The sequence below is a fragment of the Lampetra planeri genome, chromosome 26 (genome assembly GCF_965212315.1).
Source record: "Lampetra planeri chromosome 26, kcLamPlan1.2.h2, whole genome shotgun sequence".
Taxonomy (NCBI): Eukaryota; Metazoa; Chordata; class Hyperoartia; order Petromyzontiformes; family Petromyzontidae; genus Lampetra; species Lampetra planeri.
In genome coordinates, this window is record NC_136132.1 from 5684545 (window position 1) to 5710269 (window position 25725).

Sequence of the window (25725 nt, forward strand, 5' to 3'; positions counted from 1 at the left end):
GGCCACCTAAAGCGTCGTATCCAAGGAGGGGTCCTCGCCCCCCACCCTTAGCGACCGCATACAAACAAGATGGCGGACGAGGAGAATGCAGAGGTCGGTGGAGCGACGGCCGCGCTCACTCTGCACCATCCACAGCCATCGCGGGCAGCCGGCGTCGGCACGCCATCGCCCCATCGCGGGCACGCACGCACGCACACGCACCAGCCGATGAATCAGCAATGCAGTGATTTGGGGTGGGGGGATAGATCACGCCATCGCGGGCACACGCACCAGCCGATGAATCGGCAATGCAGTGATTTGGGGTGGGGGGGAGAGGCGCACGGGCCGGCACGGGTTGGATATTCGGCCCGGCATGGTGTTCCATGAAGTGGGGTGTTTGTGGTGGGAGATGTGATGGGTGGTGATTGTGTGATGACGCATGGCGTGTTGCTGATGATGGTGGTGGCGCTGGCAATGATAACTGGCCGGGGTAACTGGCGATGCGAGTAGTTGTGATGAAGGCAATGACTGGTGAAGTGTTGATGGTATTGGTAATGTTGTGGTGGTGATGGTCACAGTGGTGGTAGCAATGCAATGGTGGTTGGTGGTGGTGTTTACATTGGTGATGTTGATGGAGACATGATGACAGTCGTAGTCATGAGAAGGGGTGGTGACAGGATTGGTGATAGTGATGATAGATGGTGGTGGTGACGAGGATGGTGGTGATCCAATGGCAGCATTTTTGTAGACTTCTAAACTTCAATAACATAATTTGCTCAGCCTCTGATACCGCTAATCTTCAAAGTCATACATTCTTAAAACTACCTCTTGTCTTCCTTTGACCCAACCTCAAATTAACATTTTTTTCAAACGATAGTTTCCATGTGCCATTTGTGTATTATATCTCCACATTTTCCTTGTCTAACGACATCTCTTCATTATCCTTAATCACTCTCATCTCTATAATACACTGCATAAAATAATCATGTACACATTCTTGCCTCCTCAACCTTCTTCACTTGTAATCCACTATCTCCACTATCTCGTCCTGAAGACTGCAAATTTAGAACGCATGGAAAGTAACCTCAGATAAAGGGAACAGAAAACCACAAGCTACAGGGAAAAAACATAGACTCATCCATGCCTCACACTCGCACGTGTCAGTCAAGAGCAATTAGTCACCACGATATGTGAACACATCTTGATGCCCACGGCCTGTAAGAGAGGATACATTAATATTAATAAAATATCATCTTGCAAACGCCCAAATAATTCAAACAGCAGACAAACCACAACACCGAGGTTGCATTTCCATAGTTGAGTTTCACTGACACATGCCCTTGGGAGTTACTTTTGACTTGCAGCAAATGCACACACCATTTATGATGCACCACAGATCACCAACATTGGTGTGTCCAGAGTGAATCACTACCACATGTTTGCAAATTTCCATGATAGGCTTTTAACTGAAGGTAGGCCGTTTATAAGTGCACATATACCCCACAGTTAAGGAATTTCATAGAAGTCCTTTAACATGTTTTCATGCATATTTTTTTTGTAAATAGCAATTTAGTGCACCCGCTGTACTTATTATTTTAGTATTTGCCCTCTTGTACGTAATTTTAGCGAAAGATCTAAATGATCAGTTTTAACATTACTCACTGATAAGCCCAAATAAGATTTTGAAGCAGCTGTATGAACTAAATGTATTTTTTATGACTAATACCATGCAATTTACGTAACCTCTTGCTCCCAACGCACTGTGGTCAAATACATTTACCGTACCACATTCACTAAATAGTGCAACTGTGCAGATGCTTTGTCACCTTTCAAAACTATTGAAATGTTACAATGTGAACCATATAGGTTTTGCAATTCATTTGACAAGCACTGTGTGGACAGCCATTCCATGTTGCCATGACAACGTGCATTTAAAATATTTGTTGAGTCCTCAATAGGCTGCAAAGACGTCCAGTGAATATTAAAGAGTCACAATTAAAGTCTGAATTATTTTTTTGTACAGAGCGAAGCCATGTCCGAAAGTCATGGGGTGGCAAAGTCTTCTGGACAGATCATGTCAGCCCCTCGTGCCAGGGCTAAGAAGGGTAAGAACACTTGACTCCCCTCTACGCCAGGCACGTTTTGCACTTGCATTTGGCAACATTAATTTCCATCCAATGTCATGTGCAATAACGTAAAGGTAACGCTGAAGCAGCAAATGAAGAGTTGCTGTTTGCAGTGCGCTCCAGAAGAGGTCACCGCTTGTAACATCACTGTTTAACAGTATCGGGGCATAGATCCCTGTACACTCAGGGGCCCTGGCTGTAGATTGCTATAAGTCAGGCAAGTTTTTGCTGTTGGTTCTGTAGTTTAAAGAAAACAAGAGAGCACAAATACTTTATTGGTTGTTCAAGACTTGTGGAATTACGATATATAGCATTATAGTAGTGTGTTTGAAAAATGTACTTGTATCAGCATGCAATGATATTTCATATATAATTTACTTAAGTGTTTCGACTTTTATGGGAAAGTTGATTAAATAACTGAAACAGCAAGCTCTACATGCTTCTTAGTGATGAGTACACAGATGGGTGATTTATTTGAAGTATTGATTATGGTATGGACAATGTTTTATGGGGTTGCTTACTGCAGGATGTTGCATGCCGTTAAGGTGCCATTCATATATATTTTATTTAATAACATAAATAATAGATTTGTCTACATCAGCAACATGTAAATCATTTACAAAATGCTGACTTCTAGTACCACGAGAGAAAATGTTTTTTGCAGGAAAAGTGATAATAAATATAATATATTACACTAGCTTGTTTGCCCGTCCGAGGATGGAAGCTGTAAAATGAGTATAATTGTATCTTGTGTAAATTTAATGGCAGTGAATCTTGCACGAAAGTATGTCATCAAATACTTCACTGCATTTCACTGTAGCACTGTATTAATGGCAGTGAATCTGCCACGAAACTATGTCATCAAACACCTCACTTCATGTCACTGTAGCACTGTATATAACTAACCTTCAATTTGTTCAAATTCACTGCCCTGAAACTGTATTCTTTTCTGCTTTCGGTCGCTGGAGTTAAAAGAAATTGGAAATCGATACAATATCTGGAAAATCACTGAGAAATGTCTTTTACCATAATGTAGAAGCATAAATTAGACTTACCTTTTGTCTCAAGTGCTGAAGAAATAAAGTCACCAAATCCACTTTGTTGCTGCGTATAATTATTTATTAGATTCAATTTCAATAAAGAAACGTCAAACTTAAAGCGAATTTGCGAAAAAAAATATTTCCGCTCGACCTTCTGGTGAGTGTAAAAATCCACCCGCTCATGAATATTAATGACGGGGGGGGGGGTGCATGTGGAGTGACGTCACGCGCGTTACACACAAACAGACATTCTTGGCTCATTATAGTAGTTCCGTTGATCACTTAACTTTAGAGTCAGAATGGACCATGTTCAATTCTTGTCGATTCAACAGGGACCAGACATTCTAAGTTCAACTAATTACTGTTATTGCCTAGATGGCCAGGAATAAAGTGCATATTTTTTTTATCGAAATGTACAACCTTAATAAAAAATGTGCTTTTACTAAATTCCACAGTTTTGAGCAGCAAATAACTACCAGACTCACAAATACATTAAATGCTCAAAGTTAACTGTTGTACTTGTATTGCCTTATTGTCCGTTGGTGAATGCTTTGACAAGCCACGTTTTAGCCATCGGAGCTTCTTAGCACAGCTGCAGTATATAGTCAGCATGCTGCTGTGCTGCTTTAGCTTTTATAAAACAAGCTTTTTAAATACGTCCTGCTATATTTTAAACCAGACACTTATTATTGGCTGCGCATAATGTGGTATGCCTGTTCACACGCGTCCAACAAGAGCTTAATTATTTATACTCACCAGGATAATTTGCAGTGCATATTTAAAATATATTTTATGTCCAGGCCCTCCGGCTCTTGATTTGTTAGTCATGAGGTTTATTCTTCGTGATTGGCAAGCTGCATTTTGAGTGTGCAAGACTCAGGAGACTGCACCATAAGATAATTTGGATTTAAATCAACGCTGTCACAAATGCGGCTGCTCTCGCTATGGGGAAGCAGGCAGAATGTGCAGTGTGCCGGAAATAACACCCGTTCAAATAACACATCCTCGTCGCCAAGTTCATCAACTGAGCAAATCCTGTGAAATTGGACTTTGGGAAGCGCAAGTACTTGCTCTTAAAAAAAGACTGCTATTTATGCAAAACACTGAAGCGGGCTGAAAGGCTCATTCGCACATGTCCAGCAACTGCAGCTGCAGATCCAGCGTGTGTAGGTTATTATCTGCTAGCATTTGAAGGCTGCCACAAGCCATGTCCAGGCCAGATAAGGCGCTCTGTCGGCTGGTAGCTCAGTGCTCCATTTGCTCTGTGCACATTTTTCACACAGCGCCCGAGATGCCCATCTTTGAGCGGCGCAACTGGCTCATCCACCAGCACTACGTCCGCAAGGATTACGACACCTGCAAGGTAAGCAATACCACAGTCGTTCACCACTGACACAATGTCTGGAGGAGGAAGAGGTAGAGGCATCTGTCAAATGCAGAGTTTCCGATAGTATTTGCATCACCCATGTACAAATATCCTTTTCAGAATAGCATTTGTTGTTTTATATGCTCAAAAATATATTTTAAAAATCTAATATAAAACTAAAATAAATGTTACACAGTATTATTTTGAAAAGAAAACCAAGGAAATAAACAAGCATAGACTGTATATTATTTACCAGAATTTAGTGAGAACACTGCATGATTTCTTCGTGAAAACATGTAACTGAGTGTATGACTGTAAAAAGCATACTTTGAATGTTGGTGCTAAAATAAGTCGTTATAACTTAATGGATAAATTTTTTAAGTAACTTGTCAGTAGTTACGTCAAATCTTGTTATTATGATGTTGACAATTTCACACAACATTCACAGGATGAAAACATCAGCATCCTTTTTATAGCTGTACCTGGTTCTTCAGAATTTGAATTCAGTTGTGTGCATTTTATTTAGGATTTGTCGCGTGAGTTATATATGCCTCATAGTTTATACTGCAGCCCAGTAGATGATCGCACACGTGTACGCACTTTTGACACAATTCCTCAGCTGTTCTGGCTTAGTAATGTACACATTTTCTTGACAAGACTGCTCATGAGCAGCCAATTAGTGAAGGCCACATCACATCTAATAGGTGGTTGGCTTGGTAGTCATTGCTTACCTCCAGACTCGATGTGCCATTTCCACCTCCATAATTACACGCCATTGTCCTTTGTTTTGGATATTCAATAACAGACCTTTGATTTATTTTGGTGTGTGCCCAGCATATTAATTTTGGTATGCACCGTCATGTGGTGGCAGAGGAAATAATAAATAAGATGAGAAAAGCGTTCATCAAGGCTTATAAAATCATTTTCTGGAACCAGGGCACACCTCTGGAAGACTTTGTTGTTTTTTTCCTGGATTTTTCTGTTGCGTGTAGTTACTTTAAGATGTTCTTTGTTCATGTTTTTGTTTGTTGTGGTTGCACCCGAGTCAAGAGCGCATGGCTCACAGGGTTATACCTAATAAATGAAACTGAACTGAAACATTAAACAAACAACACAGTTGTAGTGTTAAGCAAATTCAGATGATACAGTTTATTTTATATACAAGTCGAAGGATAGTTTTCAGCGTTGCTTTTTATTACTGTAGGGCCTCTAAATTGTGGCAGCTACACGGTCAATTTTACATTATATATTGCACATATTTATCTAGGAATACATTCCTCATATGACATGCAATATTTTTAAAGTGGGTACTGGAGCAGCAAAGCAAACAGTAAATACAACAAAATCCATTGCCAATCTCTCAATGTGAAATCACCCATATATATTTGAATGCTGCCAGTAAGTGAGTGTGGATCTGACAGTGAATTAATAGCACTACTATTCTCTTCTGTGTTGCGTGTGTTTATTTAATAGTGGTAAATATACTTAAAACATTAAATGAAAGGATGAATATTAAAATACAATAACAATGAATAAGTATTTTTTTTAATTTCTGACACTACACATATACGTAATAAACTTTTCCTAAATAACATTTATAAATCATCTATTCATTTTGATGGGCTAATGTCATTTTAATTCATTTTTTTTCTTGTCATCCTGTTGTTCCTACATTTATAAACCTGAACTTTGGAAGAAAACGTCTTTCATCAACCCTGAGGAATATTGTGACAGATGTAGCATTAAAATCACCCTGGATGATGACCTTTTGTTGCATGGTGTTGTGAGCGTGATTGCCATGATGCCATGATGACATTTTAAAAATTGAGGACTGAAAATAATCCCCTTTGTGTGAAAAATCATATTTGCTGGCTTATCTTGAGTTTATGATTTTCAGAGCTTGCATGTATATTTATTTATTTTTCTAAAACCCTGAATACATGGTGTTGTATGTATGTTGAACTTCTTTCGCGCCATACGTAGCCAACCGTGCTAATTGGAGGTTGTTTATATAGGAATAACAGACATTTGCATGAGTTTGTGCTTATTCTTTGGTTTTGTATATTTCAGGTTATTATTAAAGAACAGCTACAAGAGTCCCAAGGCATGTGTGAATATGCTGTGTACGTTCAAGGTAATACTCTCAACACTTTTGTCACTTATATCTTTAATAACTGAATACATAAAAAAACGATAATGGCACAGTGGTTAGTGCACTATACTCTGTACCCGGCAACCTGAGTTTCATTTCCGGCCGTATCTAACTGCAATGGATAGTGCTATCTGAACCAGTCGCACCCCCGATTAGCACGTTTGGCTATGTAAGGCGCGAAAGAAGTTCAACATACATTCAGTCCTGGGTACCGCCTTCAGCAATCCGTACTGACTAGTGTCAGCTAGTATGGTCAAACAACACCGACACAGCATGGGGAGGCCTTCATCCAGCAGTAGATGGACAAAGGGCTGTGAATAATTCTTGTTTGATATTGAAGACATGCATTTCAGTCGAGAAAATCACATGACAACTGAGGCGTTCATGAAAAAAGTGCATGCTTAGGGCTTGAATATTTTGGCCACACCTCTATGTGCATCCTTGCCGACTAGTATAGGCAGAGGGAGCTATGTAATTTCCATCAATGGTCATGGGAGATGGTAGCCACACTGTTGCATACGTTTATATTCACAGCCCTGATATTTCGCCTGGAGGGAAAAATCCAGGAGTCACTGGAGCTGTTTCAAACGTGCGCCATCCTCAACCCACAGAATGCAGAGAACCTCAAACAAGTGGCTCGCTCACTGTAAGCATTTCGATTTAAAGCTTTCGTGACTGCAGGGATTCATCTTCTTGGTTCTTTCGGTAAAGTCACGTAGAAGGGAAATAATAAAATAATAAAAAATAAAACATTATAAAATAATTCTCACGACGTTTCGGCCACAATACACGCTGTCTTCCGGACAGACCTGTTCTTCACCTGAGGACGGCTGCTTGCGTTGTGGCCGAAACATCGTGAGAATTATTTTATTATGTTTTATTATTTTATTATTTCCCTTCTACGTGACTTTACCGAAAGAACCAAGAAGACACTGTAAGCATATTTACTTTCTGTGCCCCAATGAGCATAGGTACACACACATGCCATCCAGCACCACCGCTGATGAGGACAATGTGTTGTGTTGGCAGGTTCCTGCTGGGAAAGCACAAGGCAGCTATTGAAGTCTACAATGAAGCAGCCAAAATGAATGAGAGGGACTGGGTAAGAGCCATTTCCCTCGATTTCGAATGTCTGATTGAACTTGGTGTGTGCTTAAATTGTAGTGTGGCATCAATCATAACTGAGGAGGCATGCACAGAATTATCGATTAAAATGGATTATGATGCACACAGCACATGCATCAAGTCGTATATGAGTGAATATGTTATTTCTAATATATGCAAATTCTATTTCAGATGTTATTCTTAGGTTACATTTATGTGATTTCAGTGAGCAAAACTGAAGGAGATGAAAACGAACAATAGAGTTTTATAAATGCATTGTCGCATCTCTGTTGGCTGCAAGGGTCATGTGATCTAATTACATGCAACAAAAACATGATTTATTAATTATATAAATTATTTTTCACTTGAAATGGAACATCTTGTTTGCAAGGGTGTCCATGTATGAATGGAAAATAATTATCTATTACACACACAGCATGCGAATCGTATTTTATTATATTAATACATTACACCCCGACCTCCAACTGATCACCTGTTATTGTGAAGGAAAACTTAAAATAAATCTTATTTCATCATGGAGAAACCATTTGATGAAAAATGTTAAATTGACGTATGAGTGACCATACAGTTTCCCATAATAATGTTCAAAACTGTATTAAAATTCTTTTTAAGCATGGCATGGTATGTATCCTCCTTAACCCTCAGGAAATCAGCCACAACCAAGGGGTGTGTTACATGTACCTCAAAGACTATGAGAAGGTAAGGCGGCGAGGTAGACGCAGATGGCATGTATCTTTTGGTAATGTGGAGATACATTTAATAAAAAAGCAGGGCTGTTATTTATTGCGAAATAAAAGTTTAATGCGTTTTTGCTCATCTGGAAGCCTGTTTAGACTTGCATTTTTTAATTTAGTTTGGCAATGAAGCTTTTGAAATTGCTGATCCTGCATGCTGGTAAACTTATTAAATTGTATGCTGCAACTGTTCAAACGGCGTGCTTGACAAAGAACCAAATGCCCCCAATGTGCATCCTATGACGTCACCTGCTGCTATATTTGCAAGGATTATGCTGGTTTGAAGTGAACATTGCAACATAAAAATGATGCACCCTTAGACGGTGGCACATATCGATACGCTTAATGCATAATTTGTTGCCCAAATCTTTAACACGGACATCAGTATCATTGATTTAGAATTGTAAATACTTTGTTGTAGTTTGGGATTGGGGATAATATCTGAACCTGGGTTAAGGTTGGAATTTGGGTTGGGATTAAGATATGTTTTTGCAAATACGGTTATATAGGCAGTGCCTCAATTTTAAAAATGGGTTATGTTTTAGCGCCTTTGACCAAATCAACCGGAATATGCCCAGTCTCGATGCAAGTAGGGTTGAGCCTGGAGAGTGGTTGAATCGGTAACGAACATGCACAACAAGTTTATATAAGCTGCGGGGCTACGTGGTGGGCAGCAGAAGGTTGTTAAGTACAATCATTTGTTTCACTCTCTACTTCTCTGCTCCCACATCTATGCTCCCCACCATCACCAACACGCACTGACCAGTGTAGTGAAATATCGTCAAATAACCTCAGTCCGCATGGTGGGGGGAGGTCCTAATTCAGCAGTATATTGCCATGAGGGCTGTATATGAACATATGTTTTAGCATGTACACATATTTTAGAAAATGAATATCTTGAGAACGACTTTTTGTGTTTAGTTTTGTTGTCCTTCCCCCTGCACGTCCAATTCGCATGGTTGGCTACGTAAGGTGCGAAATAAGTTAAACATACATAAACACAGCATCACAATGGTCAGCTCAGGCTGTGCAATAGCGACAATCTCAGCAGCAGAAGCAGCGCTGCCTCTAATCCGTCGCGTGACATTCTCAACAAGGGGTGACGCAGGTATGAGAGGGCGAATTGTCCGTAGGTCACACAATCCCCGTTCCCTTCGCAGGCGAAGGAGTGCCTGAACAGCGCGTTACAGTGCAGTCGCCACGACCTGACGTCTGGCGTGCTAGGACGCGTGCACCTGCTAGAGGGCGACACGGAGCGCGCCATCGAAGTCTACCGCCGCGCCATCGAGTGAGTCTTCGCACATCGCACTGCCCTGTCGGCCGCCACTGATCCCAGCAAAGATCTCTTGCTTTAATCACAACAGGATCCTAGTGACCCTACTTTAGCCCTGCCGACTGTGGGTGTCCTGTTGTAATAATTAGAAGTGTAGATTTTTACACTGGTATGCGTATGTAAGGTATTGCATATTACAAATTTATGCAGATCATATGCTTATGTTAAAATAAGAATATACGGCCCTTTGTCAATCCAATATGGATGAAGGCCTCCCCTTGCCATATCAGTCATGGGGATTGTATGACCTCACTTCACGCTGGGCAGTGCATGTTTTTATTCTCAGTTCCTTGTGCAGTGCACTAACCACTGCCACCGATCCACCCAAGGTTATCTTTAAGCAGAGTTGAGCTTGGATATTTATAGGATGGGTGACCACCATGTATTAAACAGATGTTACAGGTTGCTGCAGGGTTGCGTTGTCGGCAGATGACAGTGCAGCAGAATCCACTATTGTACTGTACTATGCTGCAATGTCTATTCTCCCCTCCACTCTACACTGACCAGCGTGGTGAAGTATCGTGTAATAACCCCCACAACCCGCACCATGTGGGGAGGCCCATATCCTTCAGTGGATTAACAAAAGAGTTGTATATATTAGCAACAGGATCTAAATGAAACACATTTCTTGGACACTGTTATCACATTTTTTGATGAGCAATGAACACCAGTGCATATTTGAAACATAAAGATCATACATATCGTGCAAATATCTCATTTCATATTTCAGATTAACTTAGTGAACTATATAATAATAATAAAAGTACAGCCTACTGTTTAGTCATAATGGGATTACAGGATCAACATAGAACTTGACAAACACAACATTTAACATTGGAAATGTTTTGGGCTTTTTGGTTTCTAAATTGTTTTACAGAGCAGATTAGTATGATATATAAAATATCCCATTTAATCGTGTCTAAAATGATTGCATGGTCTTGTAATTCCATTATTGTACAGGGTGGCCCAAAAGTAAGGACACATTGGTTTATTATATATATTTTAACAAATCAGATAGGGCTATTTAATTTATTTTACAAATGTTCAAACGGACTTCCCATGAACATTAATGCAAGCATAATTCAGGACTTTTTTTTAAGATTACAGGTATAGTCTTTGAACATTCATCAATTATGTTTTGTTGCAATTCATCCCGGGTTTTTGATCAAGTTTTGTAAACAACGAATTTGAGGTGACCCCACAGGAATAAGAACAATAGATATTAATATTGTTAATAGATAAAATATTAACTGAAATAATTAACAATTAAAAATGTTAATGGAAGTGTTAAAATAAATGAAAACGTTACGTATCATGACTGTTGGGCAACCCTCTATATTTGCCACGTGTTTTTACGTAAAGAAATGTTGCTAATCAAATTATTGGTGTTCAATAATGTGGAGATACGTTTCAATAATGCCGACAGTTAACAGCAGAAAAGTCCATCACTCGACTTTTTCTTCACCAGGCACTCTCCAGAAAACACTGAACTGTTGACAACCCTTGGATTGCTATACCTGCAGGTTAGCATTCATTTTATGATAAATATGTAAATTTTAGAGCAGATATGCCTCTGTAAGAAATTGGGATGCATTATCTCAGGGCATTTTCTCACGAGTCAAGATTTATTATAAGCAAATCATAAGGCTTTCTATAATGATTTGAGGCATGGCGTGTGCTACATACAGTACAACTAATTTAAAAACAATTGTTTTTTGAAAATCACAATAAATCTACAAGTCACCAATAACGTGACACAACATGAAATCTCAGAGATGCTCAGTTTGAAGGTCAATTTTAATTATGTTAGAACATTGCTTGACTGGCTTGATATGCACTTTGTGTTTCAGTCTGTATAAAAAATATAGTACCATAAAGACATTGCATTACTTGTGGTTGCAGATGGGGTCATACCAGAGGGCTTTTGAACATCTTGGAAATGCATTGACATATGATCCTACAAACTACAAGGTAACTGTCCAGTTGCATATCCTGTATGTATACATTTCATTGTATATGTATTTAAGGGTACAATGTGATCATTAATAATGCAGATTAAAACAATATGTGACTTAGTATGTGATGCTTAGCATGAATTACAATGTATATTTATTATATTTCGATTTAAAGCTTTCGTGACTGCAGGGATTCATCTTCTTGGTTCTTTCGGTAAAGTCACGTAGAAGGGAAGTAATAAAATAATAAAAATAAAACATAATAAAACAATTCTCACGACGTTTCGGCCACAACGCAAGCAGCCATCCTCAGGCGAAGAAGGAATGCATTATCTTCGCCTGAGGATGGCTGCTTGCGTTGTGGCCGAAACGTCGTGAGAATTGTTTTATTATGTTTTATTTTTATTATTTTATTACTTCCCTTCTACGTGACTTTACCGAAAGAACCAAGAAGATATATTTATTATGTTATTATCTGATGACAAATGGTGGTGTAATTCACAATACAATGTGAAGCAATTGACAAAGAATACGGAGGTCTATAAAAAAAAAAGAAGTAATTTTTTGAGCGATAAAAACATGAAAAATTTAATTTTAAATTGGCCACGATATTCTCCAGGCAACCTGCCATGAGGCTTCCACTACAAAACCACCAAGAGCAGCCCATAATATATGAAATAAAACACACAAGTGCTATGGTTGTGACACAATCTTTCAGCACAATTATATGAAACACATGTTCTCGCAATGGATCACAAGTAGGCACATATCAAATCTGTTTTAAGACAAGTGGGTGACACGGTATCACTAAACCGATGTTTTCATTCACGCGACGAGGATCTGTACTGCATTTTATGCCACGCTTGTCTTCCTGCCCGTACGTCCCTAACGCCGCGTTGACGGCACGTCGCGCCCCACAGGCCATCCTGGCGGCGGGCAGCATGATGCAAACACACGGCGACTTCGATGTGGCCCTCACCAAGTACCGTGTGGCGGCGCACTCCGCTCCCGAGTCCCCGCCGCTCTGGAACAACATCGCCATGTGCTTCTTCGGCAAGAAGAAATACGTGGCTGTGAGTACCTCTGGCACTGCTGCTATTGTTGCCCCACCTTGGATAACTCCTTTGCTAACTCTCTTCCCCTTTTCCTCTTCTGCTTACGACCCTTTGTTCTGTCTTTCCTGAATGTAACCCTACTTTGTAGTCTATATTGTCTCCTCCCCCCTGAAACATTTCCTCATGCAAAGGAATCTTGCTCTACAAATCAAAATGTTGGTAATTGTTTTTATGAATAATCCAAAATGGACCTGTGGAGACATGTGAAAGTAAAGTTTTACTGAGCTTCACCCTTCCTGATTTATTTATTCCACCGTGTGTTTTCGAGTCGTGCAAATGACTGTCATTTACACAATGTTGTAGTTGTTCATCCTTCCATACACGTATATAAATTGAGGACATTTTAAATAAATGTCCTGTTTATTTGACATAAGCCACCAGTATCAATGTACCATAGTATAGTGTTTAATCTTGATTTGTCACATCGTTTTTTCTTATTTAGAAAACTAAAGTGCTGTATGTTTTTTTCCATTTCACTACAATAATGAACCAATGAATGCCATGCACCACTAACCATGGCCACCTTGCACTGGTTATACATCAATTACCTGACTTCCGTCCTTCCCAGGCCATCAGCTGCCTGAAGCGGGCACACTACCTGGCACCGTTTGATGGCAAGGTGCTGTACAACCTGGGCCTCGTGCACCTGACCATGCAGCAGCACGCTTCTGCCTTCCACTTCTTGAGCGCCGCTATAAGCCTCATGCCACGCATGGGCGAGCTCTACATGCTGCTGGCAGGTATTAGTCACAGGGGTGTGTGTACGTGAGCGCTGCACAATCAGTTTCAAGAAATATGTACATGTACAGCCCTGTTGCTAACCGACTGCTGGATAAGGGCCACCCCATGCCTGTGTGGGTCGCGTGGGTTATTTTACTGGACTTTACCACACTGGTCGGTGCAGGTTGGTGAAGGCGGTCACGATAGACTTGGTGGGAGTACATAGTAAAGTGCACTACCGTCTGCTCCCCGCAACGTAGCCCTGCATGCAGCCTATAACAACTTGCCTTGCATTGTGGTTAGCCATCCAAGCATAATCCAGGGTCAACCCTACTTAGTTTCTGAGATCTGAAAAGCTTGGGCACATTGTAGGTTGATTTGGTTATACGTGCAAAGAAAGACACAAATATAAAGTGGCACTTACAGATAAATAACTACTCTGTGTCCTAGACTGTCAACTGAGAGTGACATTTTGCAAATGAAAACAAAAATTGAAAGAAATGCCAAGTGACTTTCGGAAGTGCTGCCACAGCACCCTCTAGTGATGCCCGTAACATATAACTTTTAATGGCAGGTGGAGGGCTCAGGACTACAGTTTTGTTCCAAAGTGTGGTGTAACATTACAATGTGTTGCAGCAAAAAAAACCTGCCATCGACCTCTTAAAGTGGCTTTTAGATTAAGCACTGCCATAAAATATTCAAATGTTCCAAACACGCATTTGAATATTCGATGGCAGTGCTCGAAAGTTTTTCTGTCAGATTTACACAAGCAGATTTAAACTTTCATCCTTTATGTATCACCAGGTAAAAGACTTAAAATAATCATTTTCAATGGAGCACGCAATAGCTTGCACACGTTATTTTACTGCACAATGTGTAATTGTAGGTTGTACATGTTGGTCACAATGTGCTGCCCGTTGTTGCTCAGGTTACTGCACAAGCCGTCATTCGTCTTTGTCGCTGTGTTGCTAACACAGTGTTTTATTTCTGTCAGTGGCTCTCAACAACTTGGGCGACCCAGAGAATGGGCGGCGAGCATACGAGCAGTCCGTCGCGCTCGATGAGTAAGTCCAAGTCCATGTATTAACTGCTGCAGTGTGCTCCTGCTGTTGTGTATAAATTGATGAAATCCCACGTTTTTCCAGACACTTCAACATCCATGGCGGAACTACCCATATAGTTTGTTTTAATTCATCTTCTGTTATATTTACTTGAATTGTATATACATTTTCTTGGTTCTTTCGGTAAAGTCACGTAGAAGGGAAGTAATAAAATAATAAAAATAAAACATAATAAAATAATTCTCACGACGTTATATGCTCCAAGCACGTGTGCTGTTTCATTCAGACGCTGTCGCCTCGACAGACCTGGTTTCACCTGAGGACGGCTGCTTGCGTTGTGGCCGAAACGTTGTGAGAATTATTTTATTATGTTTTATTTTTATTATTTTATTACTTCCCTTCTACGTGACTTTACCGAAAGAACCAAGAAGATGAATCCCTGCAGTCACGAAAGCTTTAAATCGAAATTATATATACATTGTATAATCTCATGTTTAAAGGAAGACAGCGCAAACAGCTCTCTTGATACATATATATCTCGGCTGCAAGTCGCAGGCTGTTTGACATGACATACACATATCATGAATAAGACCTTTAATGTTAAGGGTAAGTAGATTATTACAGCACGCTCGTGGCATCCCTGTGAAGTGACATTATATTGCCCGCTATGGTAGTACACTTTATCGTCTGGTGTTAATGGGCTATCACCTGGTTATACAAGATACCTACTTTTTCTCCAAAATATCACATATTTAAAGAATCTTATCTTTTTTATGTGTAACAGAATCAGACGCCATACTTTGACAGAGCACGCTCATAACGTGTATAGCCCTTTGTGAGAATAATTACCTCTTCACAGGCGATTGCACAATTTTTATATTCTTGTTCTGTTTCTCAATATTATATTATGTAAATATCCATAACGAGCTTTGGTCCTTCAAAACTGCTGTAAGCGAGTTTCTGAAACTCAGCCTATATATGTCTAGAATAACTATGTTTTTGGTTGCCCCCTACCTATGTGATACAATTTTACTTATTAAATGTACCCCTGCATATATATTTGGCCCAAACTGGACTCATGATAATGTCATTAATTATGAATAAAATAATAATGAATTGTTATTAATGTTACATTTCGATTTAAAGCTTTCGTGACTGCAGGGATTCATCTTCTTGGTTCTTTCCATAAAGTCACGTAGAATGGAAATAATAAAATAATAAAAATAAAACATAATAAAATAATTCTCAGGACGTTTCGGCTGCTTGCGTTGTGGCCGAAACGTCGTGAGAATTATTTTATTATGTTTTATTTTATTTTATTATTTCCATTCTACGTGACTTTACCGAAAGAACCAAGAAGATGTTATTAATGTTATTTTAAAAAATGTTTGATTAAATAAGCGCAAGAAACGTGTGTGTGTGATTTTACAATTATATCCGTCTTGTGTCTGCAATCGCTTTCGATGCGTGCAGAGTGAATCCACTGGCGAGCCTCAACTTCGCAGTGTTCCTCTACAACCAGGGGGACAAGAAGGCGGCGCTGGCACAGTTCCATGAACTCGAGGCCACGGTGGCCAAGCAGAGGGAGGAAAATGCCAACGTCGAGTTCGACCCGGAGGTCCCCCCTCACCACCCAGTTGAAGCCCATGGGTTCCCCACACCCCTGCAACACAGCTCAACCCTGTCACTCACAAATGTGGCCGATGTGGCACGGATTGACTTACCAAAGAAATGGTGCAACACAGCTTCGTATTTATAACATACGAACTTTATCTTCTTGGTTCTTTCAGTAAAGTCACGTAGAAGGGAAGTAATAAAATAATAAAAATAAAACATAATAAAATAATTCTCACGACGTTTCGGCCACAACCCAAGCAGCCGTCCTCAGGTGAAGACCAGGTCTGTCGGGGAGACAGCGTCTGAACTTTACTTACTGTTCCAGAAAAGGGCTATGCCTAGCTCATTTATTTATTTATGAATTGTAACCATTTTTAGTTTTCCCAGTCTCCTTTCCTGCTACCACAGTTATTCGTGTTTCTGATATCGGGCACATGATATGCCCTGGTGTGTAGCCTTGGCGAGGTCTTCTATGGCATTAGGCTCCTCCAGGAGTCATCAGACTAATAGACTATCCATAATCTGTGTTTCACCGATTACCCCAATGACCAGTAGCATACAACCATCAATTACATTGCCCTCATTTTGTACATAAATAGGCTGTGCTGACATTGCTGTGCTGACATGTGTTTCAGGTTTCGCTCATGAGAAAATACTAGTTTAAAGTTATAATAGCATTGTTATACAGCAAGTGGCATCACTAGAGCACGATAATCACATGTCTAACTGTAAAGTCTGTTTTTGTCACGAACAAAGAATAAAATGCATGTGGGCACAACACAGAACAGACGGCTTGGGGACGTATCGACAAATATTAACCTCTTTTGTCTTTTGTGTTGCTTGATTTAAGTGTTTTCACGGTAAGATTTGTGGATGCATATGACTATACAGATGCTGGACACAGCCCACAAGCTGGGAGGTGCGCTGCAAGTTGCTGAGAGCCCCATCTGGGCCAAACCGGCCAAGGATGCCAGGCTTAAGGCACGCGCTCCGGCTGCAGCCAAGCCCACTGCCCCCCAGCAGCCCCTGGGCACCAACCAGGTGCTGGGGCAGGCCATGTCCTCAGCTGCTGCATACAGCAAATCTCTCATCAGTGGTGAGACTTTTCAGAACCACACCATATCTGTGAAAGCCAATTCTAACACTTTGTAAATGACAAGAAACTTCATCAGACGGAAAAGAGGAGTGCAGGCTGGAAATAATAAGAGGAATTAGTTGACGTCAAATATCATGCAGCGTATAATGGGAGGACTCTTTCAACGGTCAGAATCTTGCCTTTTTCTGTCTAGCAATTACCCTTTGTGTGTATTACACCGCATCTGTGCGTGTGAATTCACCAGCTGTCTTTAACGTTAAGGTCATAAGTGCAAATCAAGGTCACAAGTTCACTTCAAGGGTTGAATCGGCATCTTCTTTCCACAGTTGACATAATGCACACCATCTGGTGGGGCTGCAGCCACTTGATGTAAAGCCAGCAGTGGTTGTCATGGTGCACTAACTGGGCCCTGCCAGAATAATTTAAACTTTCACCACTGCCTTAAGACCACGAATATATAAGAGCACTGCCCAATGACGAAAGGAAAATACTCTGGAACTAGTTGAACGTGAAAAGAGGAGCCTCTATAAAAGTAGTTTTGGGAATCATTGAGGCTTTTGCTGAATAAAATACTTACTCTAGGAGCACTGATGAAGCGTGCACATCTATGTGGAGAGCAGTGGCACAGGAGTACACTGCGCTGTAAACCTGATGACCCGAGTTAAATTTCTGGCTACAAATAACCTCAGTGACAAGCCATATCTGAACCTGTCTTCAGCTCCTTCAAGTATGGCCAAAATAAACCTCCGTGACTGACACGGCATGCAGAGGCCTGCATCCTTCAGTGGATGGACAAAAGACTGGAACTTACTTTTTAAATGCACAGACCTGTGTAAATTTACTTCTAGATGATGGCTTTCCCATACTGTGCAGATGATTGAGGGGGTTATTTTACAATATTTCACAATACTGCAGATAGAAGATAGTAAGCATAGATGTGGGAGCATAGAGTATAGTACGACAATGGATTTAGCATTTCCCTCTGCTGCCCACCAAATAGCCCAGCAGTCTATTCAAACGTCCTGTGCAAGATCTAGGCTCAAACCTACTTTGCATGTCTACATGTAGTAATTATCTGTCAACTTTTAACTGTCGTGGTGTACGTGCGTGTATGCCGGCACACACAGGTGGAGGCTCCATGCAGACCAAGGCACCTGCGATGCCTCTGGAGCCTGACCCATCAGCTGTGGGTGGTCAAGAGGAAAGCTCTTCCTCTTCAGAGTGCCCACGGGAGTGAGCGACACACATGGGAACAGTTGCCATTCCACCTCCACTTGCTGTCACCCGACGTCCCACCAGTCTACCCAAGCCATGCACATTCCCCGTTAGATTTTCCTATTTTGATCTGCTTTGTATGATTATGTACTGTACTGTATAAAAAAAAACAATGTATCGCTGACAAAGGTGTCCACTAGGCAAGTGCTATTTATATATTAAAGGATATTTTTTTAGTGTTGTGTGACTTTGCACCTCCAAATGTAATATATAATTATATAGTCCTCTGACACTAGCCTGATGAATTAAGTTTCCTTAGTTGAATGTAAGTGTTTTTATTTCAGTGCAGTTTGTCTAATTCATTTTTGTATCTGTGTTCAGTGTTGCTTTGAATATATTAATTTAAACAGCCTTGAAACTAAGAAGATCAATACATGTTTTGGAGCAATACAAAAGGCTCGCTTAATACGTGTAGTGACAGGGTGCCATCTGTTAACCATGAGGGATAACTATGGGCATGGGTGCGCTATATAACAGCTAACCATAAGGGTGGTGTAACTGGGCCAAGGGTCAGAGGCGGGGATCAGTCGGGAAGCTCCTGAAACCTGCATGAGAGTTATAGAAGGGGGAGGCGTCGCCAGAGGCAGTGCTTTGCCACGCTGAGGAGGATATGAGGGCGGTAACCGGAGGTTCGGGGCTGTTGGGGTTCAGGTCCTGGCTGCCGTCATCTCTTCATCGTCGTCCGGCCGTATAGCCGATCCGCTGTACAGTCCCCGTCGTCGCTGTATAGTCAGCCAGCGATATAGTTAGACGTCGTTGATGTGGCTGTATGAGTGGGTCAGCTATACGTAGCCCAGTGTGTATGTTAGTTACTCTGCCCGTAAAGTGTTGAGAAATAAACAAGGAGCCCTCTCCAAGTCGTGTCTCGGAAGTCGTCATTACACATGTATTGCTAAAGAAAAGAGCCGATCGAGAATTGATCCAAATTTGTAAAAAGATCTAATATTGTATTGAAATGTAGCATCACTGAAAGTACTGAAGTGAATTTATGATGGTAAAAATTGCAGACAATGTTTCTCAATTTGACAGCCTTCCATGGAATTATAAGGTGGGATTACTCCTTACACATGAACACTTTAATGTATGTATCTATCCATATTTGTATTTTGGACTGACTGCAGCTTGTAAGATGTGAATACTGACGTGAAATTCAGCTGTGCAAGTCTTTAAAAGAATAACGCATTTCCAAAAATAAAATTCTAAGTATAAGTATTTATTTTACTTCAGTGATGGTACTTGCTGCCAATATTGCAACACAAATGACTCTTTCGGTACAGTACTCAATAAAGCATCTTGCAGCGTTTTAATGCAAATTAATGCTCAATGACTGAGGGGTGTATTTCAGCTAGGAAAATATGTCAAATATCTTGATTACATTCATGCAGGACATTTCAAATTGAAATGTCAGAAAACGGTTTAATATAAATATTATTTGCAAATTAAGAGGTTTCAAAATAATATAGGCTATTTCATCACTGAAACATAAACATAACATTTCCAAACTTTCTTTATTTTCTGGCTACATTTACGTGTAATCATATTTGGAGTAACTTATAGAAAAGACTTTAACACTTTAAGTCTTTTTTAGTTCAGCATTTCTTTAATATCACGTGTCATCTTAAATCTAATGTTAATATGCTCACGGCAAGATTCCTTGAGATTATATCACCTTCAATTCGCTTTAATATAATTAAATGTACCAGAGGTATTCAAAGTTGAACGTTAACGCATCAATTGTTTTAAACGTATTGCGAGTTTTTTTAGTTTTTTTGCCAGAGACTATATAGCTACTACATTTCTTTAAATACCAATATCGCTTGGCACGTGACGTGACAAACCACCTGAAATGAACGAGAGCTTTATTTGTTTAAACCACCACCCCCGTGGTGCAAGTGAGGCAGCCGTTTCTATGCGGACGTCCCCGCCAGTATTGTGACGCCTGTCCTTTCGACGCGGCGGTAGCGACGCCGCCACCACCACGGTTCGTTGCGCCCGTCTCACTTGAGCGGCGAGAAGGGAGTGGGAAGGAGAAGCTTGTTGGACTGCGCCACCACGTAGCTCACGCTCTCCCGCACTGCAAGACAGGACAAGCTGCTCGTTGGGCGGCCGATCCAACCGTGGAATTCAAATAAGATCTGCCTTCGCACATTAAAATAATCGCTGGCACGAGCCGGAGGTGGCGTGACACGACATCGTGAGGCTACATCAATGAACAGCGAGGCACGGAGGTTCTTTCACACGGGCAAGTTCAAGCTTGCCCTCCGCCAAATCATTTTGTTTCGTAAGGAGGTGGAGTTTCTGCAGCAGGTTTCTGCAGCCTTACTGTACATTGGTATTCTTGTTTCGTGCGTGGACTAATTCATTTACGATAAAACACTTGACTTGAGTGTGGCTGGGCCACCATGCACGTGTATAATTAGCCACCTCTGTAGATTACGGATCAGCAGTGGAGGTACCTTCACATGCCTCATACGTACAAGGGTAGAAGCTGTTTTCATTACAGCTGCTCATGCACCTGAGCATACATTGATATACACGGGAACATGTGCTGGGTGAGGAGGTAAGGTGAGCCTTTTGAATAGGATTAGGTATTAAGTTCGAGGTTATGTTACGAGGCTAGGATAGCGATTATGGTAATGTAATATTATGGATGCAAGTCTGCATCCCAACATATGTGCCAGGTGGTGTGTACCCTACGAGCATTTTAACTACAACACAGACATAAACATATATAAGATGTGTGCAATTTGACTATATTTTGGAATTGACCTGACATCGGGTTAAATCTTGACTTAAAGCTTTCGTGACTGCAGCAATTCATATTCTTGGTTCTTTCGGTAAAGCGAGGTAGATAGAAAACAAATAATACAAATTTAAAAGAATTAAATTAAAATATTAAAAGCAAAAAACACAATAAAAAGTGAAAAAAGAATAAAATGATTTAATAAAAGCAAAAAACCGACGACGTTATTGTGTTTTTTTTCCTTTTATTATTTTCAAAATGTTTATATTTTTTATTATTTTAATTTTATCATATTCTTGGGTCTTTCGGTAAAGTCACGTATATAGGTTCAAAGAAAATAATAAAAAATAACAGAAAACTACGACGTTTCGATCGCAACGCAAGCGGTCGTCTTCAGGAAAAGGGGGGTTAGCTTCCAAGAGAAACTGTTAATAAGGGTTTGAAATGGGCGTAGTCCCTTACAAACAGTTTGCCTTGGAAGCTCACCCCCCCCTTTTCCTGAAGACGACCGCTTGCATTGCGATCGAAACGTCGTAGTTTTCTGTTATTTTTTATTATTTTTTTGAACCTATCTACGTGACTTCACCGAAAGACCCAAGAATATGAATTCCTGCAGTCACGAAAGCTTTAAGTCAAGATTTAATTTTATTATTTTTATTTTTTGTTTTCTATCTACGTGACTTTACCGAAAGAACCAAGCATATTCAAATACATATTTGCCAGTTTCATGTTCAATTAAATTTATAAACGTACAGTATGTCGGCAGGGATACAACATGAGACGTGTGGAAGGGCACCATGTAAACGGGGCACAATGCGTTGGGCTGCCGTGTGGGCTTTTGGCTGGGAACTGGGTTGGTGGTGCACGTGGGAGTGAGCCAACCTGCCGCAACGACACGTGCGTCTTCGTGAGCCAAGTGCCTGCCGGCCGCACGCGAGTCTGCGCTGTCGAAGTTCCACAGCACTTGCACTGCACAAGGAAAAGTAGATGTAATTTCACCTCAGGTTTGTTTATCCATCGTGACAAAGTGTCCCTTGGCCGATCTCTCCCGGTTATGTCAACCTCTGAGTTAGGGAATGATCCATAGAAGCAGATACTGCAGATCTACCTCTGAGGCCCCTTCAAAGGGGACCTGGTCTACACCTTCTATAATTGTTTTCACTCTCCCCGAGAGTGAACGATTCTGCAACGAGGAATGCCACAGACAGCAAGTACTGGCACCAACAATTGTTCAAGCTCTGTGATCTTATATTGGGATGTTTGGCCAACTCCACTAATGAGTGTTTAGACTGTACATGCGGGATAAAACTCACACTCAATCCCCATACAGAATGGACATTGATCCACTTTCTGTAGTTCTATCCCCTGACAAGCCAGGAGATGGCGACCACAAGCTGGGAGGGAGTTTCACGAACTTGTGTCATCTAGCAACCCTCGCCTCCTCCGCGCAGGATCACAGATGCCTGTGCCACAAGTGCCCGGCTAAAGTATAACAGTAATGGCGCACTTGCATGACAGTCAAACCAATGTTTTTAATTTTCGGAGATGAAATGAAGCCAATTTAAGTAAAGAACAAAATTAAATGTGATGGTTTAGTTTTATGTAGTCGTTGGTAACTGGGATAATACAATAAACTCGCTACACTTGAGAACCGGGTTTAATTACAGGTGACTGCCGAGATTTGAGCCCACTGAATTAGTGGCACCAGCTCAGCACTGACTTCTGAGCCAAACATCCACCTCGAAGCTATTGTTGGTTTAAACAACACATGATTGATGCCAGCATAGACTTAACAGTCGATAGGATGCCCCTTAGTTCTGTGTTATTTTATACATGTTCTGAACTATGCTAACCCTTCACCAAACAGTTTCCCGATAAACCACAGAGGTTGGTAAATACAAAACCTTGGATGTGTGTCAGTGGAATGAGCGTAACGAAACCACGGTTCCCATTACCACGGCAGTGAAACCAGTGGTTATTACGGGAACGTGTGTGTGTGTGTGTTCGCACGACAGAGAGCTCAGGGGTGGTGGTGAAGACCTCGGTTGAGTTTGCCAAACTCGGAGTGCCAGACGCCAATGAGGGAAGCGTATCCGACGTGCTGGTGTGTGGTGATGGCGGCACGGAACGCCTTCCCCCACAGTGCGGGCCCGCCGGGCTTCATGTCGAACATCACGAGCTCGTACACACCTGCCAGCGCGAAGTAAAAAAGGCCACGCATGAAACACTCACACTCTTAAACGATAAAAACTAAGCTTTTTTTTTTACCAGATATAAAGCCCACTGAGCTATACAGCTCTTTTCCAGAAGCGACCTGGCCACAAACGATAGATCAACGAAGCGGCTTATCGTGTGGAAATCTATAGCAGCCAAATACTCTAAGCGCCTGTTTCTAAATGTGGAAGGAAAAACCGGAGGATCCCGAGAAAATTCCACGCGATCATGGGGAGAACACGCAAACTCCAAATATACAGCAGGCATCAGGGTCGGGATCGCACCCACAACCTTTTGTATACCAGGCGAGGAAGTTAACATCTCGTCACCGTGGCACCCAACTATTGAAATAAGCCTCCCAGCCACCTTTTACTGATATCGAATGACTACCTGCTAATGAGATATAGGATGGCATTCATAGCCACTGGTGACAAAGTCAGTGGTGGAAATACAAAACGATAAAGTTGGTATTTACATATCATCTAAATGTAATTGTATATCGAGGCGCTGTATAGAAACAGTGGAGCTATTTTTGTTATATATATAGTGAGAGATGCAGACAATTATAGGCAGGGAAAAAAGGCAAGGCCTTGTAACTGGACTGGAATATGGGCAGGGAATCAACAGCATAGGTAGGTTCCAGACAACAGAGGCAGTACAGGTGAATGAGTGATCTCCAATTGAGCTAAGGTTGACAGGGAAATATTCCCATAAAGGAGACAGGGTCTCCAAAGAACGACTACCTTTGACTTCCCAAACAGCGGTACTCACTTTATCAATTGTGAACAGACAATGGACGCATGTAACGTACTAAAACAGATCTTTGTACTAGCCTTAATTTTACGTCCTCTATACATGAAATAATCACGCAATATTTAGTAAACCAGCTCCTTCATTGTCTGGCCGATCTTCCTTACTCACAGACAATAACAGTAAAGTGAGAACAATAAGCTATAATATGTAAACCAAACATCACACGACATACCTCCCTGCTTCTTTGGCTCGCCGAGTTCATTCCAGGGTACCAAGTAGGTCACCTCACTTTCAAGGCTGCACAGCATGGGCATGGCCTTGGCGATGTAGGTCTCCTGCCATTCCGGGTCTTTGGCCAGTGCCGCTCGCACCGCCGTCCTCTGTGCGTAGTCCTCTGTGCACACAACACCACCACCACCACCAGCAGCACTATCAAAGCTACCACCGTGAAATATCATCAGGCATTGCTAGCACCTTCATCACCAGCAAAAGTGCCACCAGCAGCAGCGCCACCAGCACCAGGTTCATCATCATCAAAACCTAGCACCCTGTAATAACGATTGTTAAAACCACAGCCATAACCATCACCACAACTATCACCACCAAAATTATATTACTCCTACGACCATCATTATCCACTTCCATCGCAAACATGACCAGCAGTTGCATCAATGTCACCACGACCATAAGGGCCTCTATACTTTAATGACCAATTACCAAGCTAGTGGTGGTGGTGTTGTGTGCACAGAGGACTAATTTTCCAACTTGTAATATGGATGTTCCTGTTCAAAAGGGCTTACTCTTACCACATGACGCTGTTTTAACATTGATTTTGCAGCAAAGGGAACAATTTCGTTTTTGAAAGAATTCGTAACGTGGCGTTCAACACAATAACATTTAATGCCACAATACGGGAGTGGGGAACTTAAGTTGTGAAATAAAATTATTCAGGCGCCAATGCTACAGCTACGTGTGATAAGAACGGACACTGGATCCATCAGCATGCTTATCTTACGAGGAAGAGAGGAGGAATACTACATTTTCCATAGAAGTTACCAGGTGATGGCAGAAACAACAGCTGGGACAATTAGATAGGTAAATTAATCAACCAAAACTCATATCTGTGAACCCACACGGTTTACCCGTATTCCTGTACAGGGAAATTTAGTTTTCAGGTCCATACAGCGTACAGCCGTTTCAAGACAGCAACATTTTTGTTCTTGTCGTTATGTTTGTGTTTCTCCCTTGTGATGGGACTTTGTAGGATGAACGTTGAGATTTATAAGGGCATGGGATGACCAATCAAGTCTGAATTGGTCTC

At 41.2% G+C, this 25725-nt stretch overlaps 2 protein-coding genes across 6 annotated transcripts in view; one reads left to right on the plus strand and one right to left on the minus strand.

Moving 5' to 3' along the window:
• Positions 1 to 20577, plus strand: BBS4 (Bardet-Biedl syndrome 4). Its single transcript, XM_078606579.1, has 16 exons — positions 1 to 93; positions 2003 to 2084; positions 4429 to 4508; positions 6582 to 6645; positions 7198 to 7309; positions 7693 to 7765; positions 8434 to 8487; positions 9683 to 9810; positions 11324 to 11378; positions 11758 to 11826; positions 12731 to 12883; positions 13494 to 13665; positions 14640 to 14709; positions 16180 to 16324; positions 17215 to 17419; positions 18547 to 20577. Exons 1-16 carry the CDS (start codon positions 70 to 72, stop codon positions 18654 to 18656), a joined length of 1596 nt encoding a protein of 531 aa, XP_078462705.1. The 5' UTR covers positions 1 to 69; the 3' UTR covers positions 18657 to 20577.
• NIPSNAP3A (nipsnap homolog 3A) overlaps positions 19887 to 25725 on the minus strand; it is an 11523-nt gene continuing 5684 nt past the window's right edge. For all 5 annotated transcript variants that reach the window (XM_078606583.1, XM_078606580.1, XM_078606584.1 and 2 more), the window contains exons 4-7: positions 24637 to 24798; positions 23478 to 23627; positions 22320 to 22406; positions 19887 to 20768 (exon numbers count right to left, since the gene is read on the minus strand). In XM_078606583.1, the coding sequence (XP_078462709.1) occupies positions 20692 to 20768; positions 22320 to 22406; positions 23478 to 23627; positions 24637 to 24798 (476 nt within the window). In that variant the 3' untranslated portion in view covers positions 19887 to 20691. The remainder of the gene's footprint in view (positions 20769 to 22319; positions 22407 to 23477; positions 23628 to 24636; positions 24799 to 25725) is intronic.

Excerpts from the sequence above, each read along its gene's own strand:
- BBS4 (XM_078606579.1), top strand. The coding sequence starts at position 70 with ATGGCGGACGAGGAGAATGCAGAG. Across the intron at positions 6,646-7,197 it reads ATATGCTGTGTACGTTCAAG|CCCTGATATTTCGCCTGGAG; the intron begins GTAATACTCTCA and ends TTATATTCACAG. Across the intron at positions 9,811-11,323 it reads GTCTACCGCCGCGCCATCGA|GCACTCTCCAGAAAACACTG; the intron begins GTGAGTCTTCGC and ends TTTCTTCACCAG.